Source organism: Pyrgilauda ruficollis, unplaced genomic scaffold, assembly GCF_017590135.1.
Source record: "Pyrgilauda ruficollis isolate IOZ18807 unplaced genomic scaffold, ASM1759013v1 scaffold73, whole genome shotgun sequence".
In the NCBI taxonomy this organism is placed as follows: Eukaryota; Metazoa; Chordata; class Aves; order Passeriformes; family Passeridae; genus Pyrgilauda; species Pyrgilauda ruficollis.
Window position 1 is genome coordinate 117,292 of NW_024529155.1, and position 17,923 is coordinate 135,214.

General features: G+C 42.5%; 1 protein-coding gene across 1 annotated transcript in view; it reads left to right on the top strand.

Moving 5' to 3' along the window:
* TMTC1 (transmembrane O-mannosyltransferase targeting cadherins 1) overlaps positions 1–17,923 on the top strand; it is a 137,577-nt gene that overhangs the window by 107,979 nt on the left and 11,675 nt on the right. Inside the window, exons 12-14 of the mRNA XM_041485925.1 lie at positions 5,248–5,391; positions 11,817–11,925; positions 16,915–17,017. Coding sequence (XP_041341859.1) covers positions 5,248–5,391; positions 11,817–11,925; positions 16,915–17,017 — 356 coding nt within the window. The remainder of the gene's footprint in view (positions 1–5,247; positions 5,392–11,816; positions 11,926–16,914; positions 17,018–17,923) is intronic.

The following is a 17,923-nucleotide window of genomic DNA, read 5'->3' on the forward strand; positions in this document are numbered from 1 at the left end:
GCTCTGACAAGTGTCTCTGGGCTGCTTTCAATAACCTCTTTTATCGTGCAGTGGTTGTGGGGGGGGCTGCCCAAAGCCCTGAAAGATGACATTACAGCTTTTTCCATGCTGTCCATGGTAGTTTTCCAGGCTAATTGCATGCTAGTCTGGCCCCATCCCCTGGTGCTTGCTATCCACACAGCAATGGCTGTACAAAAACCACATAATGCTCCTAAGGGCAAGTGGGTAGTTGTCACACTAATGCCTTCCTCCCCTCAATACCCCTGGCACCAGACCAGGCAGGACTGTGAGCCGAGCTTGCCAGTTGTTTAAGCGGTCTCTCTCAATCTGAATTAAAAGAATTAAAATTCCTGATGGATCATAGGTTGCAGTCATGACAACAAATTTCATCCCTTTCTCTTCTTTCTGCAGTTGTCTTGTAATTCAGATATGGAGCCAAACAAAGCCCTTCAAATTTTTTTTTAAACCCTCATGTTTCAGGTAATAGCGGCATTAAATGAAAAAGCAGAATAAATGGTCGTCAGCGTTTTGATGACTGTATATGTTTTATGCCTGGTTTTGTCTTGATAAACTGGGAATCTCTTGATTGTGCAAGTCAGTAGGGCTTTTGTTCAGTGGTATTAGAGGGAATTTTGCTAACCTAAAAGAAGTGGGTATAGTTACTAACAGGAGTCTTGTGCAGTCTATACCTGTAATAGTTAAAGGGAAGGCTGCTGAAATTTATTCTGACAATTGCAGATACAGCATTGGAGGAACCATTTGAATTATTCATTCTACAACAAGGAAACAACCCACTTGTCTTCTCTTTAGAAATGAAATCTCCATCTGCTTTAAAATATACTTTCATGGATTGCTTTCCCATAATTTTGCTATTTCAAGACTTCTATTATAATTATCCTTCAATGTAGATTTTTAAAGAAAATTATTCTGATTTCTAAAGGAAAGGATAAACTGATTTCTTACATGAACTGCTACTTGTAGAATGAGTTTAATGAAATTCAGCTTTCTTTCATAAATAATGCAGCACTTGCATTTGATTAGGTGAAGCCTAGAGGAATTTCTACTTAATCAGAGGCACAGCAAGAAGATATTGCTTGCAGACTGTTAGCATTATCAGTGGTGGTGGCAAGGAAAACACAGCCCTATATATGTCCAGATAGAAAGCTTTGTTTCTTAAGAGAAGTTGCAAAACAAGCCAGATATGTTCCGACAATTGCTCTTGCACCTCAGTTTCTTCAGAGTGATGGTTTATAAAATAAAGTCTGGATTCTGAGTATTGTCATTATTGTGGCATGAAGAGACTCCAGGTTCATTGGAGACCTTCCTGCCTTGGTATGTGTTTCTAACCCTTCTAAGAAGTAAATACACTTTTCATATGAATGAAGAATGAGGAAGAGATAATGTTTGCATTAGAGAACTTAAAATCAAAACAATTTAAAGCTGAATATCAGGATTTGTTGAGATCAATTCCAGAAGTCTTGATAAACAGCGCAAATCTCCTGATAACTTCAAAACAGGAGAAGTACGTGCATATCCCTCCATTACAACAACAAATCACCTGCAGCAAAAGCAAACAAGTTTGGTGTATCTGCAATTCTTGCAGAACCATTTTGAAAGTTCTTGAGTAAATGTTGCATCATTTGGTAACTTGGGGTCAGGTTTTATGCTCCTGTGTAAATCCTGCCACAAGACTGTTCTGCTGTGTTTTTACTCCCAGGGAACTGTTGTTAGCAGCAGTGGGTGTGCCTGAACAAAGGGTAGTTTAAATAGGGCTGCTAGTCCTTTATTCAACATCCATACTAATAAATTAAAAAAATTATCTGGTCCACATTCTTTAGCCCTGAGGTCAACTGGCATAAACTGACCTGGAGGTATTCAGTAAATGTTTGTATCCTCTGAGAGACAGTGGCCAAGTCCAAGTTGGCTTTTGGGACCAAAGCCTTATCTGGGCTCAGGCCTGGACCACTTCTGGGAACTATTTGAGGGTGGTGTGAAAGCAGCGTAAACAGAAAGAGGGCAGGTTTAGATGGGATTTTAGGAAGAAATTCTTTACTGCAAGAATGTTGAGGCACTGGAACACATTGTTCATAGGAGCTGTGGATGCCCCATTCCTGAAAGTGTCCAAGGCCTCGTCAGATGGGGCTTTGAATAACCTGGTCTAGCAGAAGGAATCCCTGCCCATAGTGGATGGGCATTGGAACAGATGGTCTTTAAGGCCTTCACACCCCAAAACATTCAGTGATTAAATGATTTCTGTAACAGCATGGATGGTCATGGGCTCAGACTCTGGCTCTGGTTATCTTACCAGAGGCAATGATCTCTTAGGCTTGGTTGTTCTGCTGAACTCAGTTGAGTGGCAGCTTGCTCTACACCATAACAAAGTAATACTCCAAATAAAATCTATGGAGAGAAATAAAAGAGCTGAACCCTAGCAGCAAAGCCCAATACCACTACCATATCTCACTGTGGTCAGAATTTCTCGTGACTTTTGTTCAGACATGTAAAATTGCAGATCTCTTAAGTTCTTCAGGCCAGATGCTAAGCAGGTAATTTGTGCTTGCTGAGGTTCTGGGGTTTCACTCACATTTCTTGGAAAGGGCAATGAGATGTAATGAATAAATGTAAAACACAAGAAATAGAGCCCAGGATACATGGGAGACGTGTTTGCATCCTGTGATTTGCTGTTGAGAGGTTTTAGCGCTGAGCTCAGAAGTGTATTTATGGAGCTGCTGGTCAGAATTGTGCAATTTAAAGGTGAAATCCGTTCCCTTTTTTAATCTCGAGTTTTCATTCCACTCCAAATTGGTGCAAGCAAATCTCCTGGGCCTAAATGCCATAGGAGCACTAAAGGCCAAGAACAGAATTAATTTCTGAAAGTTTGAGAGAAAAACCATCAGGTTTAGGGCTGTAAAATGTTAATCTGTTTCTGACTTTCCCAAGAATTGTCTGAAATCCTTTTGCCCACTCGTAACTCAAGTGACTTCATGTCAAATATTGTAGCTGTTTTATGTGTGAGTACTGACAGAAGTAGTGCACACTTTTATCATAGCCATCTGGTAAAAAAGGCTGAAAAAATTAACTCCCAGACCTTTCTCTTGGTCCAAAACTATGTCAAAATCCCTTGGAGAAAATGGGAAACAAGACTGAGCCCGTGGTCATTTGCCCTAGGATGTTCTTTGTTTGAGATTCTGGTCAAGGTATCACAGAGCTGCATCCCAAGTGCTGAAGAGCAAGCCAGCTTGGCCCTTTCCATTACTCCCCTGCTGTTGCTCTGGAAAGCATTTCTCCCAGCCTGCTGCACCTGGGGAGACTTAGACTAGGTGACAGATGGATTTGAGGGCCAAGGTCATGACTCCACACTACACCCTCATCATCATCTTTTGTTTTACTGGTGCTTCTCCAAGCACAGGAAGGCTCTCACACCCTGAAATGCATCAGGCTCACTGAAGGAAAGTGGTCCTGTTTCTGTGTTAACTGCAGCTCTCACCACAAATTCACTACTCTTCACTCCTCTGTGACAAGTTCAGCTAGGGGTCTCTTCACAAGTCACTTGAGCAGTGATGCAGGTGGTGGGGGTGAGTGTGGACACGGGGCAGTGCACCTGAGGGCTTGTAGCCCAGGTGGTGACCTCTGAGGGATGGGATGTTCACCTGTGTGGGAGGGATATTGGTACTCCATAGTCATTTTTTGCTATGAGTGATGGTCACTACATTTATTGCCTGTTATTATAACAGGCCAGTTTTTAAAAAACACGTGGCTGTATCCCTGAACAATTTTTCATCAAATGTGTGGTTTTGCAGTCCTTGTTTGCTAGGTGAAAAAAGGACTTGGGCTTTTCTCTTACTTAATGGGAGGAAACATCCTGATTTTGTTAGTGGTGCATGCCCATTTCTCCCAGGGTTCCCTTGAATGCTTCCAGCTTCACCCCCAAATAAGACCTTGCCAAAATAATTTATGAGCTGTGGAGTGAAAAAGTGACTGATACAAATGTTGCAGGAGTGTATAAAATGCTAAATTATTCATGGTACTTAAGCACAGAAAATCCTAGGGCTGAACTAACATAGTGAAAAACTCCAGGCAAAAAAAAAAAAAAAACAAACCAAACCCCACGGTGGAAAGTCTTGGATTAAAAACAATTGCAAACTTTAGTCAGGCTATACTAGAGTCTTAATCCCTTCTACCTTTAAATGCCCCTTCTCATGCTGTACCCTGTGCTTTCATGGCCAACTACTTTTAATGTAATTTTCCACATCACTTTCCCATGATCAGGGACCTAAGGCAAAGAACTGTCAGATGACTTGGTCTCAGAGCCTGAGACCTTCTCACACAGCTGGTCTCCAGGGACCTCTGTGGGCGCCTGTCAAAAATACATTTCCTTATCATAATGACCCTCAGTTTTCACCTCCCTATCACACAAAGGGTCCTGGATGCTTTCATCAAGCCCTGGATCACTTCCACCTCTGGAGTTTTCTGGCGAAAGACCTACAAACTGAAATATTAATGTAGCAGCAGAACTTTGAGAATTTAAACTGCTGAATGGACCATGACCTGCTACCTAATTTGTGGAGAATTTTAACAGAGATGCATTGGGCTCAATGATGTAACTGAAACAGGCAGATGTGAAGATCAACAGGTCAGATAAAAGGAGAACCAAATACTACAAGAAGCTTAGAGAGTTCATACTCTTAAGCAGTCTGGTTCCGGATTCTTTTACCATTTTGCTTGATCCTGAAAGCATTGTTCAACAGCTGATTTCAGGTTTCCTTTTGCACTTTTTTAATCAGTTTTATTGTGAAAAAAAAATTCAAAAACCCAACAAATAATTTTCAACAGTGTTGTGTTGGATTCTGTGCATATCAAAACCTATTTCCAATGGAAACATTTTTTGACAAGGCAGTTCTTGCTTGTTGCAAAAGCATTTTGAATAAAAACATTCAGGCTGCTTTAATCACTATATCTTTTGCTTGAAGGGTACGATAGGTTTTCAATTTGTTCCATTTCAAACATTTGTCTCCAAATGTTCCATTTTGCCCTGGAGATATATAGGAACAATAGGAAATCTGAGTGGGAATTGAAAAGTGTCCTCAGGATCCCATCTGACCTGCAGCAAATTAAGGGAAAACAGGGGTTTTTGGCTGACGTTTTTCCCTTTATTGAGTGCCAAACACCATTGGTGGCAGAGTCAGTGACATCAGCTTTATTTGTCAATTAATGAGTATCTGTAATTTGCTGTTTTATTTTTGCCAGGCTGTACCCTCGTCATGCAAGTGCTCTCAACAACCTGGGGACGTTGACCAAAGATGTGGTGGAGGCTAAGGACTACTACAGACGGGCCCTTCAGCTCAACCCCCAGCACAATCGAGCGCTCTTCAACCTCGGCAACCTGCTCAAGTAAGTGGAGTGCAGGTGTGGCACCAAGAAAATTCACATTGCCCCTGCACACATCACCAAAGTAGTTTTTTTTCTGCCAGCTGGTGAAGAAATGGTGTCATTTCTTGGTGCCATCCAAAAGTGCTGGCACAAAGGTGAGGTTTACTGTGGATATCCCTGTGCTGTGTGCCACATGGCTGCAGGTGCTGTTCACGAGTGTGTTCCATTGTAGGAAATTCATTTGTTCCAGGCATCAGAAATGAGTTGCCTAAACCCAGCTAGGCAACTGAGATCCCCTTGCTGGTGGAGATGTGTGAACATTTCTAGGAGAGGAAGTATTGTTCAAAGGTAGGCATCAGATGCTGAGCTAATAAATAATAGGTATCCAAAAAATCCCTCCCTTCAAGTTCCCACTTCTCCTCATTAGCTGTATATGTATTGTTGTATAGTTTAGGCATAAGCAACTTGTGCTGAGATGCTGAGAGCAGCAGAGTTCATTCCCTTGCAGAGCAGGTAGGTCTGGATTTGAGGGGAAGGCTGGTTTACGTACCTGGATTGTTAAAAACAAGTTGATGAGCTCATTACTTCACTTGTTGTTGTTTAGAGTGTCAGCCTGTAGCAAGGAGAATAGCAGACAATCATAATCATGCAAATTAATTTGACTAACCACATCTAAAGACTAAACTTAGATCTTACAAGAAGCCAGTATGATAAGATCTGCAAAGGGTTCAATTAAAAAAAGTAAAATATCTCTGTTTAGCACCAGCAAAAAGGTCCTTGGTTTTGTGAAGATATTGCATTCTATTTGCTGACAGAACTGCATAAACTACAGCAGTAAAAGTAAATTTTTCTGATATGAACTGCCCTTATTTTGCTGATAATAGGTCTTGGTAAATCTCTCAGAGCAGACAGTGCTGGTTAAACCTTGACAGGCTTAGTGTGGGACTGGTTTTTAAGTGGCACTGTGTCATTAACACTTGGTCTTTCTGGTCCTGAAATGTAACTTTAACTGTGGATTTATATAAAGGATGTTAAGTGGGCTGCTGAAGTTCTGCCTGGTCTGTTCAGAAGCAGAGAAATTATCAGAATAATATTACAAGTAAACCTATTGGTTTGAGGTTAGAATATGGGGAATGAGTAATCTTAAATAGAAAGTAGGTAAGTGCTTTACTGGAAATACAAGGAAGGAAAGTGGTACAGTCTTGTTACAAGAGAAAATAAAGGTCTATGTATTATTCATCAAATTTGGTTGATTGAAATTAATTTTAGGTGGCAATGGTGTTTAAAAATACATACTGTCTTTTAAATCCATCATTTGTACCTTAGTTATTATTCTCTGTTACATTTTGGGTTTTTTAAAAATATAAAATATTAATACAAAGGATCTAAGCCAGAAGAAGCACTGGGACATTCCTTGTCAATTATGCTTAAATCTGGCCTGTCAAAGGGCTCTTATGACCCAGCAGATGGATAAAATCTGGACTTGTTGCACTGGAAAAGCACAAAGGAGACATGTTGGAAAATGTCTTAGAAATGCTGTTTGTTTTCTGTGCAATATGTCATGTTTTTCACATTGTGATACCTAAGATATTGTGTGTCCTGTTGGATTATTTGTGCTCTGCATCCTTCTGTGGTGCCACATTTTGCAGCATCTTAAATGTGTGTGATGCTTGTGCTAAACTTGTCAAAAGGAAGCACTCAGGATCCTCCTGCCCTTTTCCCACTTCCATTTGCTCCTATTTTCTAAACTTCCTTTAGGCTTCCAAAACAATGTAGTGCATCTGGACACAGCAGTAGTGTTAATTGTATTGGAAGCTGAGTGCCCTCATCTCCCTGCTCAATTTTAAAAAAACTGCTAAAAAATAGGTGCAGTTCACAGTGCAGGAATTAGCACATATGTAAAGCAGTGCTGCGTGGGCAGATCCTATATGAATGTCTCCCCTAAAACAGGATCCCAAACCCTTTGGCCAGCACCTTTCCTAGATGGTCCAGCAGCTTAGCAAAGAACATCAGCCATGCTGGAGCATGAGGTAACTTGTGAGATGACCAGACAGGTACAAGGCAAGAGATTTCACGTTTCCCCTTCCTACAACGATGTCTTTATTTATATTTTCTACCTGTGCCTACAATTATCCTCTCATATGTGTATATATAAATGTGCATATATATGGCAGCCAGTACTCTGCAGACACTAAATGCTAGTATAATATGGGTAATAAATGAAATAAAATGGAAATCTGCAGAATATTACAGACAGATATTACTTTCTGGCTGTGTTATGAGACATTATGAAGAATGTTTTGATTTTTAAACATATGTCAGAGAGAAGATAGATGCAATTTAAATAAATAAATAAATAAATGCAATTGTTGCAAGCAATAAAAGCATTTTCTGTCCTCTTTACAAAGGCTTCAGAGCATGGGGCGGATCAGGAGGAGACAGATGTGCAACAATTAAGGCATGTTCAGTAACAGCACTGCTTGTACTGGGACATGGAATGGAATTGTCTGGCATGGGGAACTCCCAGTTGAATTCTGCTGAGTTCCTTGTACCCATCCCTGCTCATAGTGTGTAAATCTGATGGCAGATTCTAGATTTCATCTCCTCTGGAGTACTGAGAGAAGGGAAGTCCGGGATTTTGGAAGGATGAGTTTATCATTGCCATGTGGAAATCTGCCCTTCATTATTCCATACAAATAAGCTATTTAAGCACCATTGCTTGTGATTTAAACTTGAGTAAAAACTGTTTTAAGGACACAGGGTGGAATTTATAAGTTATTTTCTGTGGAAGTCGTAGATGAAAAATGGTGTTTCCATTTTCTGTTTGCACATAAAGAAAACAGCTATGTGCCAGAAGATGAATGTTCTCAGGAAGTATTGCAGGGTAATGGCTGAATAAACCTCTGGTTTTGTTTACATATCCTAAAATAAAGTTGTATGTCATCATTTTTGTACCTAATATAAATATTGGAGAGCAGATAATTAAACAATGCCGGCAGATTTCTTACTTAAAATAGAGATAGAAGATGATCTACCTAAAAGTAAGAAATCTCTCTGCTTTCATGGTCTGTGTGATCAGTAGCACACAGCAGCCTGATGCTGCTTTCTTGTGCTTTGAGTATTTGACCTCTCTGTATAAATTCAGGTTCGTTGAGATACAGATAGATATTGTTCAGAATACCTCATGAATTTATAGGCTGTGGGTATTTCTGTAAAGAGACAATAAATAATATATTATGAACATTTGAAATAAATATCAATCTCAGCTTTCTGTTGCAGGCATAATGGACAAGACCTTCTTATTTGTGGTACTGCATCAATCCACACATACAGCACTGCAATATCCAGCACACTGCTTCTTAGGAAGAAAGGCTTGACATGCTTTGAGAGTGTTATGGCTTAATTTTCAAAAGGAAAATGAAATGCCTAGAAACAATCTCCACTGAATCTTGAGTTTACTCAAAGGACTGATTTTCTTCTGGATGTGGAGAAACATACAACGTGTCCCGAGTGTTTGTTGTTGTGATTTAGTTCCAGTTGAGCTAACTCATTTATTCAGAAGAGGAAGGACTGTCTGCCCTCTCTGATACAGACTTCTAGATATGAATGTGCTGACACAGGCCACAGGCTTGTGGAACTGTCTGGAATAGATAGATAGATAGATAGACAGATAGATGTTTTTCTATCTGAAAAACACCAGATAGAAATTACATGTATTGAGATTTAAGACCTTTTAGCTAGTGAAATATTCCTTCCTTTCCTTCAGAAGCAAATTGAGTGGTGATGTTCAGTGGTACTGCATCCTGAGTGGTCTCTGCAGGATACTCTGTGTCTCATGAAGTGCTGCAGTTATCCCTCAGTATCACAATACACATTGGAGACTCTGGTTAAAAACCCCCACAAACTGTAAGTTTATAAAAATAACTCTAAGTTATTTTTTCAATTTTTGATTGAAAAAATAACAGGTTGTTATTATAACCTAGGGTCTCTAGAGGTGATCTGATCTCTAGAGGTGATTTGGAGATCAAGCTAGCTGCTCAGAGCAAGTCTGATTGGATCAGATTGTTCAGGGCTGTGTCCAGCTGAATCTTGGATCCCTCCAAGGATAGAGATGCCACAATCTCTCTATATGGCCTGTTCCAGTGTTTGACGACCCTTGTGGTGAAAAATACTTTTCCTGATATCTAATCAGGATGTCCTATGTTCCTACTCTGGCATCTGTTGCCTCTTGTCCTGTCATTGTGCACCTCTGCAAGAGTTTGGCTCTGGCTCTTCTGTATCCTTGTAAAAATTTGTTCAGAACGGTTGTGGAGCCTTTGTTGATTTCTGTGTTTCTGGCTTTAGTACAATCTCAATAACTTCACAAAATAAAAGATGAAAGTTACCAAGTCCTTTAGAGCACTAATTCCTAGGTTGCTCTCTGTTGCACGTGAAATTTGCTCCAGTGCTAGCAGCCCTGTGCATTGCCAGACTTTGGCAGGGTGGTTTAACCTGGTGCTTCTCCAACTTGCAAAAACAGGGGAGACATGCTCTCAGTGGAAAGAGCTGTTCCTTGTTTTCAGCTTGAACATGCTGTTTGTAAAGGCAAGGCTGTGATCGCAGGTGGGAGAGGGAGTCAAGAGAGGGCATTATAAAACAGGGTAATTTGGGTAAAAAGTTGGAATAAGTGGTCACAGATTGCTCCTGTCAGTTGAATTTGTTCTTCTCTCTGTCACAGTGAAGACATACTTTACCTAACTATTCCTGCTCCAGATCCCCAGTTTATGGTAAATTACTGTATTGGACTGCTCTTTCAATGCTTTGCACCCTCCCAAATTGCAGGAGATTTTTATATGAGATGGCCTTGATCCTGCAAACTGTTGGCCTTGAGCCAGGAAAGCACTTCAACCAGTAATTAATTTTCAACTTGCATGCATAAAAGTTAAGTACACGTTTAAGTGCTTGGCCAGAGCATTTGGTATCTTGCAGGCCTAAGCCCTCTGAGAAACTACTGGATCTGCTTTTTTTAATGTCGTTCAGTCTGTCACATAAAAAGATGCCATAATCTTTCCCTCTGTACCTCCACTTTCAGGAGACAAACATTGTTCTTGGATCAAATGGAGAAAAAAAAGAGGCCATTTTGGAATAAAAGAGTAATTAAGAGGGCTGCCCCATGTTCAGAGTGAATGCTTGTGGTTAATGGGAACTTTTACTGCTGTTGAGTGGATCACTTAATCCTTTTATTTCTGTAGCGGGCATTTCCTATATTTTCTGCCAAACATCAATACCTTTATTAAGCAGTCATCTGGTTTTGATTTATAAAAATGTGTTATGAAACTCCAGCCAAGGGATCCCAAAGTTCTATAAATTGACAAGCTAGCTAGACTTTAATTAGTGTAGGAGAAAAGTGGTTCTTTATTTGTTTTTGCTTCGTTCATGTAATTTATATGGAACACCACTAGAAGAAGAAAAAGACTAGAACAACTGCTTTTACTTAGCTTAATGCACAGGCAAAATATTCTTCCAGTTACACAACTAGAAAGGGAAAAATCTGCAAAGCCACATATATTATCAGCTGAAATTTGCAGTTTATAAACAAGATCTGGTTACTTGACTATGCCACTCAGATGAAATTTAAGGCCAAAGCAGCAAGGTGTTCACATATATTCTGTTTCCCCAGAGCCCTTTGTTTCTTTTTCTAAGCCCTCCTGTTCGTATTGTTTTTTGTACGCCCAGCACAAGGAAAATGTTTTTTCAACCCAGCTACACATCCTTAGATGTTTGTTCAGAAAACCTTCTCATTTTTCAAAGGGGAGAAATTGTAGCTCAAATAAATAAACATCCCAAGATTTTTGTTAGGAAAACCTTTTCCATTTTCCATAGCAATAAATGCAGAGCCATGCTAGGAAAGAAAACTAGCTCATCAGCACAGCCAGCTCTCAGCTGTCTCTGTTCATAATCCTTAGAATCTGAAGGACAGAACTCCTCCAGCCTAATCATCGACTTGCTAAGGAATTATTTAGAGTTCCCAGGCAGATTTAACTTGGAGATATTTTAGTTTCAAAATAATGGAGTTGCAAGTGGATCTGTAGGAGCACTTGTCTAGGAGCTGCAGAGACTCCTCAAGGTTTTAGTAAAGGAAATGAAGGATTACAGTGTCTCCAGCCTACTGAAGTGAGAGGGAATGGCCTGTTCCCAGATCACAGTGCCTCCATCCTCTCGTGCCCTCCCTTCAGATACTTAACTGTATTGATTCATTAAAGCCTCTGTCCTCCCAGCTGCTGGAGACTGGGGAAATGCTGGGTGCTCACATTGTGGAGAGGAGGCGTGAATGAAGCATTTAGTCTTTGTTGAAAAGGGCAAGCTGGGCACTTCCACGTCTCTTTAAAGTAGTTAATCAGTGGGATAACCTCAGCTTGTGCTTGCAGAAATTCTCCTTTCTGTTTTTTTTTCTCTCCTTCCTGCAGGTCCCAAGGGAAGAAGGAGGAAGCTGTGATCTTGCTACGGGACTCCATTAAGTACGGCCCAGAGTTTGCAGATGCTTACTCAAGCCTGGCCTCGCTGTTGGCTGAACAGGTAACAGGGATGGCTCTGGTCCTCTGCCTTGGTGTGCATGCACTGCTGCCACAGCCGCAGCACCTCCTGCACCTCCCAGCCCTGCACTGCTGCCACAGCCGCGGCACCTCCTGCACCTCCCAGCCGTACTCACTCACACGTGGTGGCAGGGTGGGTCCACGCTGTGTGCACAGAGCTCAGCCTGCTCTACAGATGGCTTTTCCAGGATGGGAGACAGCTGATACACAGTGAGTAATTACACCCACATGGTGTGGCTCTGAACTAAATCACTGCTGAAGTTGTGAGTAAATCCCCTCCCTGCCTCTGTGGAGAAGTCTTAATCCATCGCACCTTGGATGTTGTGACAGCGGGAGAGGCGAGCGCTTCCCCTCACACACACGCCTACACAGATAACCTGGAGATTGCATAATAAATCATTCCAGAGCTGGGGATTGTCAGACACCAGGTGGCCTCTGCAGCCCAGATTCTGCCCCTTGCACACACACACAGAGGGCACAACCCCCGATTACCGTGGTGGATGATCACGAGCAGAGAAGTGGGAAGGCTCCCTGGCTTTATGTTGCTCTTAATGAGTGGCTGTTCAATATTTTATTTAACCTCGTTGTTCAGGTGCCTCCAGGCCTTATTTGCTGTGCGTGGCCCAGGCTGCGCTCTGGAGGCAGGATTACTCATTTCCTCTCAGGCCTGTTCCCCACGCTCATTACTCAGGCTCTCCCTACTCGCTGTAGTTAGATAATTTATTTCTACAACATCACTGTGAAGTGAAATATTGTCCCCACAGAGGAAAGGAGAACTTGAGGCGCAAAATCCTTGAGTTCAGAAGGAGCCATGGAGGCATGAGTGCCCACACTGGGACCTCTCCTTCCCCCCACACCTGCAGCAGCAGATGAGGGATGCTGTGCTTTGTGCTGTGGTCCCACTCTGGGGCTCAGGGGGTGGATGACAAGGTCCCTGTAACTGCACAGCTCCAGCACACCTCTGCAAACCTTTTGAAAACTGATTTTTTTTTCTCCTTCAGTTTTCAGATCTAATTGTTCCATAGCATGGAGTGCTGAAGCTTTCTTAAAATATAAGTACAGACAAAGCAAAATAGTATCTTTTGCTGTTTTCCATTATTCTGGTTAGTGAAATCTTCTCTGTGTAAGGGAAGGGGAAGAATTTCAGCAAAACTATAGGCAGAGGTCTTGTTTCATCTTCTTCAAGGATGCAGGCACTCTGCAAAACGCACCTATGATGTATGTGAATTACTGAAAGATGTTCTATTTTATCTTCCCTTTTAAGAGAATTTCAAATATTATCAACAGTATCTTCAGGGAATTCAAAATATAGTGTATGAATTTAAAGACAAGCCTTGTTGAATGGTAGCCCTGCTTTGAATAAGCCCATCAATGAAGAGTGTCCTGCAAGTATAGGAAATGAGAGTCCTCTGCACTATTACCTGGTTTTAATATTAATTGAAATTATTAATTGGAACAATCAATTGCAAGGTCAGCAGAGCAATAAAACCATTATAGAGTCCCGAGACCTTCTGCCCAAAGCAAATGCCATTAGTAAGTCCAGCAATAATTCATCTCTCTTACATATGGATTGTTCATCCTCTTGTGACTTGAGAACTGGTAGGCAAAAAAGATAGTACAATTTTCTCAGAAAACAGTGATTTTTTCTGCAGACTTTTTTAACACTTTCTCATGTCCAGCCACAGCAGATGCCTATTGATTTGCACCTCCTGCCTCACACATTCATCCTACTGATCACAGCAGGGTCTGTCCTACAGTACCTGCTGCTGCCTGTGCCTGGGAGCTGCAGCATCACACCCTCCAGGGGTACCGGCAGAAGTTTTGGTATTTTCAACCCAAAGGATGATGACAAGAGCTCATTTTTTTGGTTTTGGGTTTTCCTCTTTGTCTGAGCAGTAAAAACATTTAGCTCAAAATGGCTAAAGGTTCCAAGGAGTATTTTTGTGTCTCCTTGTGGCCCAGAGCCTGTGTGACAGCTGTAGGGGTATCTGTGAGGCCAAGCATTACAGGATGGCATCACAGTGGAGCTTTGGGGAAGGCACCACTGGGTCCTTCTTGCTGGCATATGATAGAAAGGGGGTTAAATAATAATGTTAAATGCCATGTTAAAATAACTTGCACGAGGTGACCTTGCCCATGACAACTTCTGCTACTCCAGCTTTGCTCCAAGGCTAAAAGGGAAATGTGTGGACACAGTGAAACAGCACCAGGATTGTCTTGGGGGATGCACAGCCATACACAGCATGTTCCCCCCATAGTAAAGGGGATGAATCTGAAATAGGCCTTATGGTTCCTTACCTTTTATGCCTGTAAAAAGTGCTGCTAAGAGGAATGTTTCAGATGCCAGGGAATTAACCTGTAACTTCATGTAATTGCCCTTTTGTCTCCTTGATAGCTGATTCTGAAACCAGAGCTGACAAAAAACCACTGCTGTACTGTATAGAGCAGTTTGGCTTGTTTGTGCCTTTTATAAATGCTTGCCCTTCTGGCTGCTCTTTCTGCTTGGAATTGTAACTCAGTTGCAATGTATTGCAGTTTTCCTTGATTTCTGTGATCACTGCAGTGGTGCTGGTAACAGAAATCAAACATTTTTGCTGCCTGTTTTCACAACATTCTAACACTGATTCCCCACAGTTTCCCATCTTCCCAGCTTCACTTTTATCCATCATTTCGTGCTACTTGGTGGCTCTTCTCAGGTCCTAGCTTCCACTGATTTTGTGTGTGTGTTTCTTACAAAAAAAAACCTTTATAACCCCCTTAGCTGCAGAGGAGAGCTTACTCAGGCATAACCAAACGGAAAAACTGAGCCTTATAAAAAACAGACCTAAAACCCTGGAGTTCAACTGAAAGATTCTCATATGCATAATTTTTTTAATATCATAAAAATCTCATACATTTTTTATGCCAGTCTTCTGAGTTCTGTGAGGTTGATGAATGTTTCATGAAGGTCTGGGAGTGGCATTATTAAGTGTTAATGAGAATCTAGCCTTGATGAACTTGAAGCTCTATTTCTGCTAAGAAGAGGAGAGGCTGTGAGGAGGGAAAGCTCTGGCAGGAATAGCAGGTTCCACCCTTGCCACTTTCTGACTGTGCTTAATGCAAACACTTTGTTAGACTGGGCAATGAGCCTGAGGCATGCAGGGCCGGGATGTTAGGTGCCAAAAAAGCAATGCAACCACCATAAAAGTGTTAGAATGCTCAATATTGTTGAATGTTTTGACATGGAACACTCTAATCCAGTTTAACACAGCCCTTCCTTGCTTTAAAAAGTTGGTTTATGATCAGTAAATAAAATAAGCTGACATACGTGCATACAAAGCTGCATTCATCGGCTGAAAATTAAAAGCAGAGGGAAAGAAAGTAAGACATAAATCTTACAAAATATGCACAAAAAATTGCTCTTCAATTTAGTCAATTCTGATGATCACGACACTTTTCCTGACTCTGCAGGATAATGTTGTCAAATTCACATCAATTTATCCAAAATTTCCAAAGTTAAGCACTTTTTAAAAACTTGTTTCTGTGCTTTATTGCACGCTTATCTTTTTTGCTGGCTGACCTTTATCATGTAAATGTGAAGGGACTTAACTGTGGCAAGCCGTGTGATTCTCCGATCAAGTCATCCTCTTTCAGTGCAATTTATTCCAGCTCTCCAGTTCTGAAATAGGAGGTGAGAAAAGAGTCCTCACATTAAGCAGCTGTGGAGCAAAAGGTTCTGTCAGGTACTGATTTTAAATCCAGGGAAAGCCCAGGAGGCTCAGCCATTTGCAGGCTTTGAGGACAGTACATAGCTGGGAGTGGACCATCCTCTTTATTTCAGCATGGATTCAGTCCCGAGCGTGGGAGCTGCAGGCCCTCCTCAGTGAAGCACCACTTGGCTGACGGAGGCTGTGGAGTTTGTTGCTGTAGGGCTGTGCTGCTCAGTGGAAGGGGAAGAATTGAGAGAGCATCCTTGGTGCTGGAGGCTTGCCTGACACCCCTCTGCGCTGTGCTTGTCTCTTCTGTTCACAGCCTCCTTCCACAGGCACAGCTGACAGCCAGGCTCTGGGAGCAGGGGGGAAGGAAGGCAGGCACCCATGCTGGTGAGCACTACCCATGCAGGCAGTGGCACACGTGGGCTGACTGGAGGGAAGTGGAAACCTTTTTAAGTTGCTCTTTGATCCAGGGGAGAAACCTGATTGTTGTTTCAGAACCAGGCTGCCCATAGCTCAGGCTAGACAGAACCCAGCCGGTAGGATGCTGTCTGTAGGCAGGGTGTTTCCAAAGAAAAGGTCTATATTTTCTAGAAATGTTCAGCACCAGCAAACCTCCCTGAAATCTATGCAAAATGAGAACTCAGTGCATGTGGGGAATCAGCATGGTGGCATGTCCCATCAGTCCCAGTGAACTCCACCTCACACACTGACAATGCCTGGTTTTAATCTGAATCTGTCAGATTTCCCCACTCTTTCACCACCCTCCCTCTTTCTCCAGCTTCCTTTATCCCCCTGCACTCGCTCCCTAGCCATCACACACAGCAAGCTTTCATTCCTTGTATTTTCCTCACTGGTTAAGGAAAGAACAGCAGAGCTCCAGAGGGGAAAAGTTAGCCAGTGAGATGCTCATTAAATATCTGCTCCCAGATGACAGATATTTCTCAACAGAACCAACCCAACCCAATGTTGATATGTTTTTCCTGGCTGGGCGTGTGCCCAGCTGGGGACTCATTAGCATTGCACAGGCACCACTTTTTCCAGGTGTTTAATGGGTAGCAAAGGCATGGGGGAAAGCTGTCTGAACTGCTCTGGGATACCAGATGGCAGCTATAGCACATCCATGCCATGGGGTAAAATTTTGGCCTCTTGGAAGGTGGGGTGGGTGTGGACTCCCCAGGCTCCCCGTGCAGCAAGGGGGCTGTCACAGAATGCAGGTGTGCAGCAAATGGTGGTGACAAACTTTCTGCCATGGCTAAGAAATCTCCTTCTCTTTCAAGGAACGGCTTAAGGAGGCTGAGGAGGTCTATAAGGCTGGCATAGAGAATTGTCCAGAGAGCTCCGATCTGCACAACAACTACGGTGTTTTCCTGGTTGATACCGGTAAGTGAGAGGGAGTACGGGATTTTTCCCTCTCTGTCTTCTTTGCTTTGATTTATTTTATTCAGCAGTACACATCTAAAAGGGTGTCAAAAGCTTCCAAGGCAATAGATGTGCCTCCATGGTAGCTTGGAAATAAATATCCCTGTGCTCCTGAGAGGGCACAACGCACTGGAATTCATAATCAGTGCAGGCACTGTGCAGCAGGAGCATTCAGCCCCGCTGCTCCCTTCAGTGTTTCTCACCATCTTCACACAGGCAGTTGGCCTCTTCAGTGTGAGCTGGGCAGCACCCTGACAGTACTGCCTTTTTTCCAGCAAGGCATGGCCACATCAAATCAAATCACAGGCACACAAATGGATCATTATGGTCTCTGGAGCATGTGCAGCCCTACTTTGTGACAAAGCAGCTCTTTGACTGTAAGGCTTGAGTGCCACCACTATAGAAAGGAACATGGCTTTTAAACCACAATCATCTGAGTCATCCTCTTTCAGTGCAATTTATTCCAGCTCTCCAGTTCTGAAATAGGAGGTGAGAAAAGAGTCCTCACATTAAGCAGCTGTGGAGCAAAAGGTTCTGTCAGGTACTGATTTTAAATCCAGGGAAAGCCCAGGAGGCTCAGCCATTTGCAGGCTTTGAGGACAGTACATAGCTGGGAGTGGACCATCCTCTTTATTTCAGCATGGATTCAGTCCCGAGCGTGGGAGCTGCAGGCCCTCCTCAGTGAAGCACCACTTGGCTGACGGAGGCTGTGGAGTTTGTTGCTGTAGGGCTGTGCTGCTCAGTGGAAGGGGAAGAATTGAGAGAGCATCCTTGGTGCTGGAGGCTTGCCTGACACCCCTCTGCGCTGTGCTTGTCTCTTCTGTTCACAGCCTCCTTCCACAGGCACAGCTGACAGCCAGGCTCTGG